General features: G+C 40.4%; 1 protein-coding gene across 1 annotated transcript in view; it reads right to left on the bottom strand.

Annotated features, from left to right (window-relative positions):
- The window catches only part of C9 (complement C9), an 83,400-nt gene extending 68,391 nt beyond the window's left edge, over positions 1-15,009 (bottom strand). The window contains exon 1 of the mRNA XM_003810967.6: positions 11,592-15,009. Within this exon, the coding sequence (XP_003811015.1) occupies positions 11,592-11,668 (77 nt within the window). The 5' untranslated portion in view covers positions 11,669-15,009. The remainder of the gene's footprint in view (positions 1-11,591) is intronic.
- Positions 15,010-17,032: the final 2,023 nt, after the last annotated feature.

Raw genomic sequence — 17,032 nt, 5'->3', positions numbered from 1 at the left:
GGGGGCTTTGGAAATGTGATTATGGGGAGATCATCCTGTATTATTTTGTTGGGCCCACTCTGATTACACGGGCTCTTTAAAGGAGAAGAGTGGGTGAGAGAGATGTGAAGACAGAAAAGGCAGGAGAAATTCAAAGCATGAAAAGGGATTCCACCTGCTGTTACTGGCTCTGAAGATGGAATAAGAGGGCAATGAGCCAAGAAGCACAGGCAGCTGTAGAATCTGGGAATAGCAAGGACATTATTTTTCTTTAGAGCCTCCAGAAAGGAATCTGGCCCTGCCAACACCTTGATTTTAGCCTAGTGAAACCTAATTTAATTTTCTGACTTCTAGATCTGTTAAATAATAAATTTGTGTTTTAAGCCACTAAGTTTGTAGTAATTTGTTACAGCTGTGATAGGAAACAAAAGCACAATGCCTTGAGAGCTCTACATGGCCTATCCCTTTCCTAATTCTCCAACTTTACTTTACTCCACTTAAGCTCCAGCTACACTGAACATTAAAATTTCAAGACAAGCCACTTTTTCTCATGTCTTCAGGCTTTTAACCATGCTATTCACTATTCACTACATTGATCTCATCTTGGACACACATTATATTTTTCTGGGAATCCACCTTAACCTCCCTGTGTAATTTAGTTTTCTATATACATATTCTTATAGCATCTTGTTCTCATATTTCATTGAATTAATTATTCACTCATCATTTATCTATTCATCAAATATATATTAATTTCCTATTATTGGCTAAGCATGGGAGTTATAATGGTGTTCAAAACAAAACAAAACAAAAAACATGATCCCCAAAGTAAGAGTTTACATTTTAGCTAAAAATACCAGTGAGCCTGGGGACTTTCCTGTTTTGTTCAGCTTGAATATCAAATACCTGAAACATAATAGGTACTCAGGAAGGGTTTTTTTTTAAATGAATAATTGAATAATTGAAAGAGGAGGAAGGAAGTCCTTAGTCATGGGGTTTTGGCCAAATCTAGGTCTGTATCTCTCTAGGGTGTGATCTCCTGGGGAATCATCCACATGGTTTTTGAGCAAGGATTGCAAGGCAGGCTTCCTGGCTGGAGGTGGCATTTTTGTAAGCCTGGCCCTTGCCTACACCTTCCAGAATATCTGGAGGTGTGATGAGCTTCATCTTCTAAAATTGCAGGCTAAAAATGTATTACATGGGATGCCAAAACGTCTAGAAGAACCTGCTTTCTTGGAAGTCTGAGTACTAGTGCATATCTGAAACCACATGACTAAGAAATTCTCTGCTGGAATGTTTCCATAAAACTACAGCCTCATCTGGAACTGACAGGCCACATCAAGAGGCAATAGCACATACACCTTAATGCCCTATAGCAGTGGGTCTCAATACCAAGTACATATCATAATCCTTAGATATTAAAAATAGGAATTGTAAAATTGTGATCCCCATTCTATACTGATTAAATCAAGCTCTCTGAGGATTGGCTCTAGGCATCAATGTTTTTAAAAAGTTACCCAGGTGATTCTCATGTTCAAACAATGTTGAGAAACAATGCTTAGCAACATCTGGTGGAAATCCATGATATCTGAAGGGTGGACCTCAAGTAGGTGTAGGAGTACTCATTATATCATTACCCAAGATTGAAACCACCATGGACCTAAAATTGTCACTGAGCTGGTATCCTTTCTGAGTACCTACTATGTTCCAGGTATTTGATATTCAAGCTGAACAAAACAGAAATGTCCCCAAGCTCACTGATATTTTTAGCTAGAATGTAAACTCTAGCTAGTTAGTTTGAGGATCATGGTTTTTGTTTTGTTTTGTTATTTTGAATACCATTGTAACCCCCTACATAGCTAATAATAGGAAATTAATAAATATTTGATGAATGAATAAATGAGTGAATAAGTGAGTAAATACTTAATTAAATGAAATATGAGACAAGATGCTATAAGAATATGTACATAGAAAACTAAATTACACTAGGAGGTAAAGGAATCTCATTGGAACATCATTGGTTTCAGGAATTGCTCTAGGCTCTATTAACATTTCTATGAATCTTTTTAATGTCTGATTTCTCCAGTGTTAGTGCTGTTGTTGCCTTGAACTGGATTATCTGTTTTTGTCTATTACTTTTGTATTTGTCGTTTACTTAGATGAATATGTTAACATTTTGTTTCAACATTTCCCCAAGATAGATTACTTCCTTGGTTCCAGAAACATCATCTTTCTCACCTGCCACTCAGACAAGCCTCAGTGAATGCTGGTTCAGAGGATACTGTACAGACTGGAGAATCATGCATGGAAGGTAAAACTCACTGCAAATACTCCAGAGTGAGTTACAGTCCATTACTGGATAAATCTAGAACCCAACCAGGGCTATTCATCTTTCCCACACGTAAGTGACTAGACCCTGCTCCAATGATACTGGCATTACCTCTAGACAGTTCTCTAACATGATTTGCAATAATAATAGGACCTCGTTGACTATGTGTACACTTATTTACTTCCTTCTTAGCTTCTAACCCAAGGACTCCTTTTTTTTTTTTTTTTTATTAAAAGTATGACTCACACTTGGGACTTAATACAAAGCACCAGATCTTTGCCTTTTATCTTTTATTGCTCTCCCGGACTGTGACTTGAATTCATTCTTTGAATGATTCAATCTATCACCATAGGAAGGTTCTTACATATCACTCTCTTGCCCTGGGACTAGGACTTACATTCTCTGGATGTTAAGCTCAGTGTATGAGTTTTCTAGGGCCACCATAACAAAGTACCACAGACTGGGTGCCTTAAACAACAGAAATTTATTTTTTTGCAATTCTAGAGGCTAGAAGTCTGAAATCAAGATATGGTTGTGTTGACTCCTTCTGAGGTCCCACTCCTTGGCTTGTAGATGGCCATCTTCTCCCTGTGTCTTCACATGGCCTTCCCTGGTGTCTGTGTTCAAATTTCCTCTTCTTATAAGGACACCAGTCATATTGGATTAAGGCCCACCCTAATGACCTCATTTTAACTTAATTCCTTTTTAAAGGCCTTAACTGAAAATACAGTCACATTAACAGGTATTGGGGGTTAGAACTTCAACATATGAAATGGTGGTGGTAGTGGCAGAGGATGGGGGGAGATCAGCCCATAACACTCATAAATGATTTTGATTAAGTAAACCCTTATATTTGTCTATTCATTTTACTAGACAATTTTCAAAGCTCATTTTCTCACTAACCTTTACTCTACCTTTTCTTGGTAAACTTTGTAAGCATTACTAGTTCTTTTTTATAGATGGGAAACTAAAAATGGGCAATTACACTACTTATCCAAAGTTGAACAGTTAGTAGAAAACTGGGTCTAGACTCGACAACTCTTAGCTCTTAGTTCAGTGCAATGTTTCCCTGTCTCCTGTGCTGGCTTTTTCCCCCAAACCTAAATCCTCTTTGAAATAAGCTGAGTGGTCATAGCATATTTAGTAATTTCTGCATCTAATAGCCTCATGCCTTTTAGACATCTTGAGATACAGCAAGTTGACAAGAACGCAAGTATTTTTAAACATATAGCAGCCCCAGGCAAAGCACGTCAGTTGGACAGCCTGACGCTTGCCTGGACCTACTTTAAGCTTACACCTAAATGATGTCAAATTAGGCAAAAATAAATTTAAAATTGTTTTAACACCTGGTTGTTTTGCCTTCACTGTGCCAGCTACCTGGCTCACTGGAAGCACAGTGAAGGCAGAACTCATGGGAATTTTTAGGAGAGAATAAGAAGTCATGCAAAAAGAATATATTATTGAAAGAATATGCTGCATAAATACTAAGAAAGAACATAGGTGATCTTGAATAGCTTCTTCTGTCTTTCATCCTCTGAGCCCAACACCCCCTCCTCAGCCCACTTAACTCACTCGGCAGATCATCTTTTGTAGTTCAAGGACTGCATATGTACGACACTTACCACCTGCCTATTACCCTGCTGTGCTATTAGGCTGAGTGGAGAAGTATTTGTAAAGCACTTTCTGGATTCTTAGATGAAATGTGTTTATCAAATAAAACATATCTCCAAGTGTTTCAATCTCAGCTTGAAAGTCACTTCCTAGATCAAAGTGATGTACATCAACATGGCAGGAGATCTACCTCTGGGCCAGAAATGCATCAAATGAAGGGTCATTGATATACGCCTGGTCCTATTATCCTGCCATGAAGAAAAGTTTCCAGTTTTAGAAAAAGAAAGCCTCAGTAGCACCTCAAATTCCAGGATATTTTGTGGTAGGCCCAGACAGGAAAGCACTTACTTTATGAAGGAATCTTTTTGTCAATAAATACGATAATGTGGCTTCTTTGAGGGGAGAAATATAAGCCAATTAGGACTACATTTTTAACCAATGGATTTGGCACAGTTTCTTTAGTTCATGCAACTCGTCAAGATGAAAAGATAATATAACAGCAGTGTCAAACACTAAGTTTTTAAAGAACCTTTCCTGATTTCTCAAGTCTTATTTCAGAGCTTCTCTCATGTGCTTTAAATGAGCCAACGGTCACCAACCTTTACTGAGGAACTGGTACATGTCGGAAATTGTTCTAGTGGCTAAGGTTGCAAGACAGAAAATGTCCTTGTCATCATGAGGCCTACACTCTAGTGGGTGAGATATAATAAGCAAGTATGCTAGAAAATACAACATGCAATATTTCTTAAGACATGTGAGTTATGAAGGAAAACAAAGCAGGCCGGCTAAGAGGATAGAAACTGCCCTATGACTGGAGTTGGGAGGGAGGGCAGTGAAAGAATCCTCTCGCAGGTGGTGTGGTGCTTTTAAAATATGTCCAGAAATTCTTTGACACTCTTCCCATCAAAAGTAGGGTTTATGTGTGCTTCTGTTGAAGTTGGCTGGGCCTTTGTGACAGCCTTGATGAGTAGAAGGCAGAGGAATTAACACTGTATGAATTTTAAGGCTGGGTTACAAAAGGCCATGCAAATTCTGCTGGTTTATCTAAAGATATTTGCTTGAAAGCCTTTCACCACTGTGTACGAAGCCACCTACGAGCATGGGGTGGAGAGAGAGAGAGAGAGAGATTCCTAAAGACACCCAGTTGTTCAGCTCCCCAGTTGATTGAGTCTTCCCAGCCCAAGTGACAGACATGTGAGTAAATAAGCCATCAAGATGACCCCAGCCGCAGCCACCATCTGACTACACCTATGTGGGAGGTCCATGAGAACCGCTCAACTGAGCCCAGGCAACCCCTGGATTTATGAGCAAAAGAAATAATTGCTATTCTTTTAAGATACTATTTTGGAATGAGTTGTTACACAGCAAAAAAGCAAAACAAAAAGAGAGTAGAAGGTGATAGTCCATTAAGGTCCTCAATGAATTTAGAGAGGAAGCTCTGTGAGGGTCTGGATAAAGTTTTCCAAGCTAAGGGAAAAATAAGTGCAAAGGCCCTGATGTGGCATGTTGGAGGCACAGCAAGCATGGTGTTAGAGCAGAGTGAGCCAAAAAGAGAGTGCAAATGCCCTAGGGAACAGGGAAGGGTGCAGCTCCAACTTGCAGGCCATGGACAGGCGTTTGGATTTGATTCTGAGCTTGCTAGGAATACTTAGAAGAGTTGGAGAGCAGAAGTAATACAGGTTTGTGTTTTCCAATGATTTCTGTGGTTGCTGGATGGAGAATTGACTACTGAGGAGTGGACAAAAATGGAGGCAGGCAAGAAATAATAGTGATTTGGGCTGGAGTGAGTCGTGCCCATGGAGATAGCGAAAAGCAATCAGGTTTGGGATATGTTTAAAGATAGTACCGGGCCGGGCACGGTGGCTCACGTCTGTAATCCCAGCACTTTGGGAGGCCAAGGCGGGTGGATCATGAGGTCAGGAGATCGAGACCACCCTGGCTAAAACGGTGAAACCCTGTCTCTACTAAAAATACAAAAAATTAGCCATGCGTGGTGGCGGGCGCCTGTAGTCCCAGCTACTCGGGAGGCTGAAGCAGGAGAATGGCGTGAACCCAGGAGGCGGAGCTTACAGTGAGCCGAGATCGCGCCACTGCACTCCAGCCTGGGCGGCAGAGCGAGACTCCATCTCAAAAAAAAAAAAAAAAAAAAAAAAAAATATATATATATATATATATATATATGTGTGTGTGTATATATATATGTGTATATATACGTGTGTGTATATATATGTGTATATGTGTGTATATATATGTGTATATATGTGTGTGTATATATATGTGTATATATATGTGTATATATATGTGTGTAAATATATATGTGTATATATATGTGTATATATGTGTGTGTGTGTGTGTGTGTGTGTGTGTGTATATATATATATATATATAGTACCAATAGGACTCACTGTTAAGTTGCAAGTGGGAATGACACACGTAGAGGTCTCAGGTATTATTCCCAGGTTTTAATCTAAGTAACTTGGTGAATGGTGGTGCAGGGTGGGTAGAGACGAGTACAGAAATCAATAGGTATTCTCCAGACATGTTATGTTTGGGATGCCTATTAGATTTTTCAAGAGGAGATGTTGACTAAGCAATTGGTCACTGGGCTCAGGGAAACAATTGCACTGGAGATACAGATGTGGGAGTTGTCAGAGTCTAAGTGGTATTTCACCATAGGTATAGATGTGGGGATGTCAGCATATAAGTGGCGTTTCACCATAGATATAGATGTGATGTTGTCAGAATATAAGAGGGTATTTCATACCACGAGACTGGATGCAAGGGAGTGGGTCTAGAGTAATGTGGAGAAATGTGCCATTTTTTTTTTAAGTTAAAATATGTTTGTATGTCATTGAGATTGATTCAGTAAAAGGGAGGTATTGATGCTGCAGGAGAAAAGTGGCAGCATTATTGGAGCGAAGCGCTCGATTAGGCTAGAGCAGAGGAAGCTGGTATGCAAGTGGACTGGTGAAGCTTCACAGGAGCATCACAGGCCTCACTTGGCTGAGGTGCAACAAGGGAACTTGACTGAGTTGTAATTGCCATTTCCTTGTTAGCATTCCTCACTAGATTGTAAGCCCAGTGAGGGCAGGGACCCTCCATAATGTGTTCAACATTATACTGCAATTCCTGACACAAAATCTGGCTCATTCGACAAAGTTGATAACTGTTTGCTGTATTAAATGGACAAATACACAAATTATCCTATTTGGCCAAATGTAGTTCATAAATAAATATCTGTTCACTTGCATGGAATATAAAAATGAAAAACTTAGGCGAATATAACCAAAGTAGGAGGAAAAAGTGACATTTTAAGTATCTTCGGTTTGTTAGATATCCAAAACTTTTCTATTAATGAATGTTTCGATATTTTTCCAGATTGTTGAGATAAATTGAATTAAAATAAATTAAATAATAATTGCTAACATTTGTGAGTGCTTATATGTGTCAGGAATTCTTCCCTTAAGCCTTTGTATTTATCTTCTCACTTAATTCTTATATCATCCCTTAGATATCTACTACTATTATTATTATTATTACACTTTAAAGATGAGGACCTGAGCCACAGAGATGGTAAGGAATTGCCCTCAGATTAGACAGCAGCTACTTGGTGGCAGAGTTGGAATTGAAACCCAGACAACTTCTCTCCAGAGCCCAGGTAACTAATCACTTTCAGGCCTTCTAACCCCCAGTCTAGTATCCCTTAGTTATTTAAAAAGTGAAAAATAGATTAAATATGAAAATAACTCCACTAAAACATACCACATAAAGTCAAAGGAAGAATGACAAACTGGGAAAAATATGTGTAATTCATATCAGAGACAAAGACTAATTTATGAAGTGATCATAGAAATATGTAAGAGAAAGACAGGAGACTCAATAGAACAATGGACAAAGGAAATGAATAGTTCGCGAAGAAAAACATATATATGGCCTTTCAATGTATGAAAAAAATGTGCAATCTGACTCAATAAGAGAAAGGCAAATTAAAACCGTGCCAAAATACCTATTTTTTTTTTTAACCTATGAAGTTGACAAATATCAAAAGGTTGGCCTGTGGTTCCTGTTGCAAGGCTGTGAGAAACAAGTACTCTTACTCTGCTGGTGAAAGTGCAAAATAATACAAATAGGGCAATTTTAGCACTGTCACAAAGTGATTATCTTTTGACTCAGATCACTCTGGGAATTAATCGTCAGGTACACCTAACCACTTACAAAATGATATATAAACAAGGATATTCACTGCAACGTTATTTCTAGTGCGAAAGATTGGAAACACCTAAATGTTCATCAGTAAGAATTAATCAGCTATGAGAATGAGGAAGTTCCCACATATTGACTCAGAAAGTTATCCAGGCTATGCCATGAAGTAAATAAAAAAAAAAAAAGGAAAGTAAAAGAAAGTAAAAAATAGTATATATAATATGGTATCATTTGCAAAAGACTGGGAGAGAATAAGATTACGTATGAGTCTATGGTTTAACCTACAAAAGAAGTACTGGAAGGATACTCAGAAACTTATGTATGTGACAACCTGTAGAGGTAGGATGAGGTGGGAGCGAAGAAGTGTTTTTAAACTCTTTATATATACTTTACATATAATAACACAAATCTCACGGAAAGTTATGAGTAGGGAAAGTAAGATACTCAATGTATACCTTGTTTTATTTTTGATCTTTGAACCATGTGCATATTTTGTTATTTACAAATTAGAGAGAAAAGGTAATGATAGCTACACTCACAGAGCACTTCCTGTTTGCCTGGCACTGTGCTAAGCATGTTGTCTTTGTTATCTCAGGTATTCCTCACAGCAGGACACATTATTATTCCCATTTAGCAGGTGAGGTACAGGTTTAGAGAAGTTAAGGAATTTACTTAAGGCGCAGAGCCAGTAAATTGTGGAGCTGGGATCAAACCCAGGCCACCTGGCTCCAGGAGCAATGCTCTGAGCTACTATTCTACTCTCTTGGTGGTTTTAAACATTGATGCTCTACCTTGAGAAACATAAGAGATGATGTCCCCCTCATGGCCAGTTCTCATGGGCACATTAATCTTTGTAAAAAAGAAAAAAGAAAAAAACAATAATTAGAAATCCCTGACAGTTCTCCAGTAATAATAGGTCACTGTAGCTGTGGCATGAGATGTCTTCAAGCCATGGGAGAGCCCTGAAGGCTAGCTGTAATTCCAACCCTTCCATCCTAAACAAGAAAGATAGCAAAGTGAAAGCACAGGAAGGTTATTATTTTTTTTAAATACCTGGCATTTATTAAGTTCTTACCATGCGCCAGGCACAGATGTCATAAGGACATTACATGTATACCTATTTAATGTTTACAACGAAAACCTTATTAGACAGATGCTATCATTACCATTGTGATGAGTTGAATTGTGCCTGCCCGCCATCCCTGAAAGGTATGTTGAAGTCCTAACCCCAGATAATTATTTGGTCCTAAGTATCAAATAAGACTGGGACCTTATTTGGAAATAGGGTCTTTACAGAGGTAATCAAGTTAAAATGACATCGTTAGGGTGCGCCCTAATCCAATATGACTGGTGTCCTTTTAAAAAGGGGACATTTTTATAAAGACATACACAATGGGAAGATGATGTGAAGATGGCCATGTGATGATAGACACATAGACTGAAATGATCTGAAACCAAAAAATAAAATACAAGGGAGTGCTGGCCACCACCAGAAACTAGGAGGGACCCTTCCCAGAGTATCGGAGGGAGCACGGCCCTGCCAACACCTTGATTTCAGACTTCTAACCTCCAGAGCTGTGAGACAATACATTTCTTTTGTTTGAAGCCAGCCAGCTTGTGGTGCTTTGTTATGGTAGTCCCAGGACATAAATAAAACCACTTCTTACAGACGAGGGAACCGAGGTACAGAGAGGCCAAGCAACCCGCCCAAAATTACACTGTTGGTAAGTAATGGTGCCTTGACCTGAGCCTGGGAAGTCTAGCTTCAGAGGAATGTTTTATTCTGATTAAATTTATATTTTTAAAAGTTATTTTGCAAATTTCAGTTAGCTATTATTCAAACAAATCGTCTCACTTCATGACTGAGGGCTCTGAACACTCTGTTTTGACCTCAACCCCCGTCAAAGGGCAAAGCACAGAGCATTCAGAGCAGGGCAACCGGGGCAAACTCAAGAGGGCATAGCAATGGGAGCCCACAAAACCAAACCAAACTCAGCCGTGCAGCTGCTGGAGCTGGGGTCCAGCTAATGGGGTTTTCCGGTCCTCCCTGAAACAGCTGAGTGTGGCCAGGACCCAGTGGGTACGCACTTCAAAGCAATCGAAGCTTCCCCACAGCCTCTCATTTTTGATCAGCAGGAGCTGCAATCTAGGAATGTGGGTTGTTTGAATTATTATTATTATTTTTTAGCTTAAGAAAGGGTCAGGTGAAGTTCAAGAGAGCTAAAGCAACTTGGAGGAACTGCTTTTCCAAATCCCTTTTGTGCCCAGATGCCCACTAAACAAAAATATTTCCTGAATGGTACAATGCTTTACAGATAATATTGGAAAGAGGAGGGATGAAGGAAAGGTCTGGTCGAGCACTGGATCCAGGGCCCATGTTCGTCTGTGTAGCACCTCTGGGTGCCCCCTCCTGAAAGATACAGCCCTGTGAATAACCCACTTGTTGAGTGGAGCCCAGGCTGAATGGCGGCCTCCAACTGCAGCCAAGAGGCAGGCAAATATGTACTGGAGACGGGCATCAAAGTTCAAAACAGCATTTGGGTAAACCAAGAGTCAAATGACTAATGAGGAATTGGAAGCAGGTTATGGTTATGTCTGAGCAGAGGAACAGGGCTTGGGCAGACATTTCCCCCCAGCCATACTGTTGAAGTGAGGAATATTTCAGTACTCTCCCCAGAACGGATCATCCTGTATTGAATTATACAGGTCGATGTCTACTCTGATGACTCCAGGATGGAAGGAAGGATGCCTCATGTGACCCTAACCTCCACCATTTCTAGGTACAGTGTAGGTGTTCAATAAAAACTTATTATATGGGTGATTTGTTTCCTGGATGACTTGCCATGGGCTTTGCAATTCCGATTAGGATCAGAGAAAAAGGAGAAAAAGTGTCTTTGGTAGAAGCATGAGTGACAGGTCTGCATCACTGCAATTCTGGAATGGAAGAAATATGACCTAAATCCCAAATGGCCCTAAACAAAATGCATGCCTCTGAACACAACTCAGGATGTCAAGGGAAAGAAACAAAATAGTTAACCTTTGCCTAATGTGGAGGCAAAACGGTGATGTATCCAAATGTTAAAGGTGTCAGGCATTGAGGCAGAGTGAGGGAAAGATTAATTTCCTTAATTTTAAACTTCTCAGACATCAGGCACTAATAAACCCAGGTTCATCATACACTGGTGAAAACAAGCTTTATTTTATAATTCCAAATATTTAAAGAATACCTCAATCTTAACATTTGAGTGCCTTGTTGAAAATAAATCCCCAGAAACAGCAGCACGTTTCCACAGAAAACTCATAAAGATGCACCCTATGTATTTTCTTATCTCTTTTCAAAGTTTAGATTCTAGGGCTCTGTATATTGCCATGTGGATTAACATTGTTATGTACTTTGCTGCTAAGAAGACCTTGAGATGCTAATGCTACAGGAAACTTCCAGAGACAAGCAGAAAAGTAACTGACTCACCTGGTCGTGTACTGTGCTGTGAGGATGCTTATTTCTAAAATGCAGATTGCAACTGCAAAGCTCCGGCAGGCTGACATGCTGCTCTTGCTGGGTGGCTGCGAGTGGGGTGGCAGGGCAGGTCTGGTAAGGCATTTATTTGCAAAGGGCCAGAGGACAGGGAACAAGCATTGTTTGTCTGCATTCAGAGTTTTTGTCAATTTGGGTGGCCTGGGTACTGAAGTCCAACCAAAGGAGAATCATTTTGTAATTCTTGGCCTCCTGCTTTCTCATATTGACAAGTAGATATGGGGCAATGGGCCTGTGAATGCTAAAGTCCCTAAGATGGGCAGCAGTGCTGTGTAAAAATGGAAACAAAGGCCGGGCGCAGTGGCTCACGCCTGTAATCACAGCATGTTGGGAGGCTGAGGTGGGTGGATTACCTGACGTCGGGAGTTCGAGACCAGCCTGGCCAACATGGTGAAACCCCATCTCTACTAAAAATACAAAAAATTAGCCAGGCATGGTGGTGGGTGCCTGTAATCCCAGCTACTTTGGAGGCTGAGGCAGGAGAATTGCTTGAATCTGGGAGGCGGAGGTTGCAGTGAGCCGAGGTGGAGCCACTGAACTCCAGCCTGGGCAACAAGAGCAAAATTCCGGCAAAACAAAACAAAAACAAAAACAAAAACAAAAAAAAGAAACAAAAATGAAGGACCCCCAGCAGTTCTTAGTTTGCAAGACTCGAGGGGTTGGGTGGAAGATGAGGGAGTATGCAATTTTGGGGAAAAAAAAGCCTGTGGATGCTTCTCATGGAGGCATGAAGTCAAAGTTAGTAAAGAACTGCACTTAGTGGAAAGGATGGCACAGACGTAGATGCTTCATTTTTTTTTTTAATCTGCAAATGGGCTAGGTAGGTTATTTCCATGTGAGCAAATGCATTTACAATCCTGGCTTTCCTTATAGGCCGAGTGGAACATTTTGAAGAATGAGATGTAAACTCCCGAAGGCATTAAGGGCGTCCACCAGAAAGAGTGGTCTCCTTATCTCAGCATCACACATGTCAACAAGATAGAATCTGAGACAGAAAAACTTGTTCCTACCCATGAAAAATAGTCTCCCCCTCACATTTCATGCTTCCCAGCACTTGTGGGAAGAGCAGTGCCTTTTTGGGAACACCAGAGAATGTGGACATCACAACTGCTCTTAAAGCACTGACTGCAAAAATAGAATGACCTGGGGACTCTTGAGAACAGTAGTGATGGCTGCCCGCTGTCTGCTCAGCTCTAAGTTAATTGACTTATGATGAGACCCTGCATCCATGCTTTTAAAAGCTTTGCGGTTCATTCTAACATGTAGCCAGGGTTGAGACTGAGGATGACCACCTTGAGAAGAAAGACATCAGATATCTCTGGATATAGTTCTTAAAGGGACTTTATAAGTATTATTATTACTTATAGGCAAATTTCAAACATTAGCACATATAAAGACTAGCAAAGCAAGGGGTGGAGTTGAGGGAAGACAGAATATACAGCTATTTTCTCCAGTACTGCCTTACCTTTTCTACTGATATTCCTACCTGTGGTAAAAGGTATCTACTCTCACCCACTTTCTTGGCCCCTCTCCTTTTTATGCAGAGAACTTGAGGTCTTCAATGGGACTGATCTCACCTTTTCCTGAGCTTGCTGTGGAGTGTAGGCCATGCAGAACTGCCAAGTAATAAGATGATTCGAATGGATGCCACAACTCTTGTAACTATGTCATGGGATGAGTCCATGCCTGAAAGACACTTCCTGTGAGTCTTGGCTAATAACAGGTGGGCTACATTTGGAAACAGTATGAATCTGTCAAATATGCTGTAGCAGGGCAGGTGCAGTGGCGCACGTCTATAATCCCAGCACTTTGGGAGGCAGAGGTGGGTGGATCACTTGAGGCCAGGAGTTTGAGACCAGCCTGGCCAACATGGTGAAACTTCATCTCTACTAAAAATACAAAAATTAGCTGGGTGGGGTGGTGTGTACCTGTAATCCCAGCTACTTGGGAGGCTGAAACATGAAAATTGCTTGATCCTGGGAGGCAAAGTTTGCAGTAAGCCAAGATGGCACCACTGCACTCCAGCCTGGACAACGGAGTGAAACTCTGTCTCACAAAAAGAAAAATACTGTAGCAATGTTGAGGGCTCTTATGAGGCCTCTCTGGACCTTATCAAGATACTTATGGAAATAAAGACTGAAAAGCAGTCGGGATGGGATGCTTTATACTAACTAGATTTGATGCTAATTGATTAGAAGTTGTGATGATTAGACTTGATAAGTTGATGTGACTGGAGATTGATACATCACCTGTCTCTTTGGAGACTAAATCAATGGAAGGGGGATGAGGGAGAGAGGGGATATTTTTGGCTGACTAGTTTGAATAGGAGGCTTTTCTGAATTGCTCAGTTGTATTTATTTTATCACCATAGTTCAGGTTAAATATAATGTAGAAAAATAATGACAGCAGTAAAGTATACTAATAGCATATTAATTATATATTGGCAATATATATTGTATTAGTCCATTTTCACACTGCTACAAAGATACTACCTGGCTGGCACGGTAGCTTACCCCTGTAATCCCAGCCCTTTGGGAGGCCCAGGAGGGCAGATCATCTGAGGTCAGGTGTTCAAGACCAGCCTGGCCAACATGGTGAAACCCCATCTCTACTAAAAATACAAAAAAATTAGCCAGGCATGGTGGCAGGTGACTCTAATCCCAGCTGCTTGGGAGGCTGAGGCAAGAGAATTGCTTGAATCTAGAGTCGGAGGTTGCAGTGAGCCGTGATTGCACCACTGTACTCTAGCCCGGGCGATAGAGTGGAACTCCGTCTCAAAAAAAAAAAAAAAAAGATACCACCTGAGACTGGGTAATTTACAAACAAAAGTGGTTGAATTGACTCATAGTTCTGCATGGCTAGGGATGCCTCAGGAAACTTACAATCATGGTGGAAGGTGAAAGGAAAGCAAGGCACTTCGTAAATGGCATTAGGAGAGAGCAAGAGTGAGGAAGTGCCACACTTTAAAACCATTAGCTGGCTGGGCGTGGTGGCTCACGCCTGTAATCCCAGCACTTTGGGAGGCCGAGGCTGGCGAATCATCTGAGGTCAGGAATTTGAGACCAGCCTAGCCAACATGGTGAAACCCCCCATCTCTACTAAAAATACAAAAATTAGCTGGGTGTGGTGGCAGGCGCCTGTAATCTCAGCTACTTGGGAGGCTGAGGCAGGAGAATTGCTTGAACCCGGGAGGCAGAGGTTGCAGTGAGCCGAGATCGCTCTGTCCCACTCCAGCCTGGGGGACAAGAGTGAGATTTTGTTTCAAAAACAAACAAACAAACCATTAGCTCTCATAATTCACTCACTATCACAAGAACAGCACAGGGGAAACCGTCCCCATGATCCCATCACCTCCCAGCACGTCCCTCCCTCAACATGTGGGGATTACAATTCAAGATGAGATTTGAGTGAGGACACAGAGCCAAATTATATTATATATTACATATTATAATTATATAATTATATATGTAATTATATATTACATATAATGCATAATTATAATATAAACTCATAAATATTATATAAATATATAAAATATATGAATAATATGCTCCACATTTTTATGCTTTTAACTCTTTCTTGTCCTTAACATCTATCATGTGTCTGAGGTGTTTTGAAATGAGGCTTATGTTTCTGTGTGTATGTCAGAGAAATAAAGCATCATCATGCATTAGACTAGAGCAGTGAAAATAGTAACATTTTCATTTGTATAACACTTAAAGGCTTCCAAATAACAAAATAAATGTTTATTGAACTTCTAATATGTGTCAGGCCATATTTATATATGCAATCTCATTTAATCCTGAAAATAATCTGTTTTACAGCTGAGGAAATGGAGACACATTGAGATTACATCATTTGTCCAGCGTCAGCCAGGGACGAGTAACTGCACATTTGTACTTGCTATGTCTGGCTCCACATCTCAGGCTTTTCCTACCTTGCTATTACTACTATTGTTATTATTTTAAGTACGTCATGTTGCTTATAGGGTACTTTACTATAAAATTCGTTACTGAGTCCTGTCAACTCCATAGAAGGTAAGCTTTTATTCTAGTCTCACAGATGAGGCTCAGAGAAATACCTGCAAGGCTACACAGAAGAGGCAGGGGTGAGATTTGAACAAACCATGTCTTTAAACTCTGATTCCAGGGTTTTCCGCTCTGCTGAGGGTTTTCGCCATTCAGTTGCCCTTTGTTCCCTTCTTAGTTTCAATTTTCTTGGGAACTTTGTGATAGTGAACTAAGTTTTTTGCTTAATAATGCTTTTCCCAGTTTTTAAGGCAAACATAGACATATGTACATTAAAACTTTGACCAGCAGGCAGAAACACTTAATTTTTACTGATTTGATATAAATATGTTGAGGATCATTTCCATTTGACTCTTTTATAGTGAAGGAAACAGTTTCTTGAAAGTCCCTTAGCAGTAAGTTAAGGGATCTTAGTATCCAGGGATCTCATTAGGAATGCCTGCCCCATTCCATAGCTGTTTCTTACTGACTGTCCAAAGATCCACAGGTCTTGCAATACCACAGTGAAATTTTAGAGCTTCCACTAAGGAGGCAGCATCAGACACACCCGAGAAGCATCCTCTACTCAATTCCAGCCCAGTCATGTCACCCTGTAACTTTTAGAGCAGCAATGATTCTGCTTTCTTGTAAGTAAGATAAAATAATGATTGAAATCAACCAAGTGAATAAAGAATTGACAGAAAACTCCACAACCAATATCACAAGGAAAAATTAGTCATAAAGAATTTCAGAGTTGGGTTTTTTTTTCCCTTCCATTTTTAACAACCTCATCTTTCATCTCTGCAGAAGGCCAGCTTCTTTGCCACTGAGCAGCCCACACCATGGTCTTGCTGGAGACAAGCACTTGTATGATTTCAGTATGTGGTAGAGGTTTAGTAATTAAATGCAGGACACAATTCCAAGCAAGGGCAAATGAGGGGCTTGGCCACTCATCAGGTGAGATGACAAATGGCTGGCCCTTGTCCATCAGCGTTGCTGTAATTACAACATGTTAACAGAGCTGCTGCCAGTACATAGCCTTGTATATGTCCCTAGGCTGATATTGTACATATCAGCCTAGAACATGAGTTTTTATTTTTAGCAGAAGGGAATTAGTTCAAAACATACCATTTCCCAGCAATAATTATTTGTTTTATTGTTTAGCAACCTCCTCAAATGATAATAGCTTAAATATTTACCAGGGGCTTTGGGGCAGCTCCCATCTTTTCCCAGATTTTGTATTAAACGTATTCCAGGAATATGGGTCAGAGTCCTCACTCATCAGGTTATTCCACGGTCAACCAAACTCCTGGGTTAGCTACATCCTCTGTTCCTTCCCCCCTTTTTTTTTCCTTCCACCTCAGGAAA

This window comes from Pan paniscus, chromosome 4 (assembly GCF_029289425.2).
Source record: "Pan paniscus chromosome 4, NHGRI_mPanPan1-v2.0_pri, whole genome shotgun sequence".
Taxonomy (NCBI): Eukaryota; Metazoa; Chordata; class Mammalia; order Primates; family Hominidae; genus Pan; species Pan paniscus.
The sequence above is the reverse complement of the archived record's forward strand: the minus strand, read 5'-3'. Positions and strand labels throughout refer to the sequence as shown.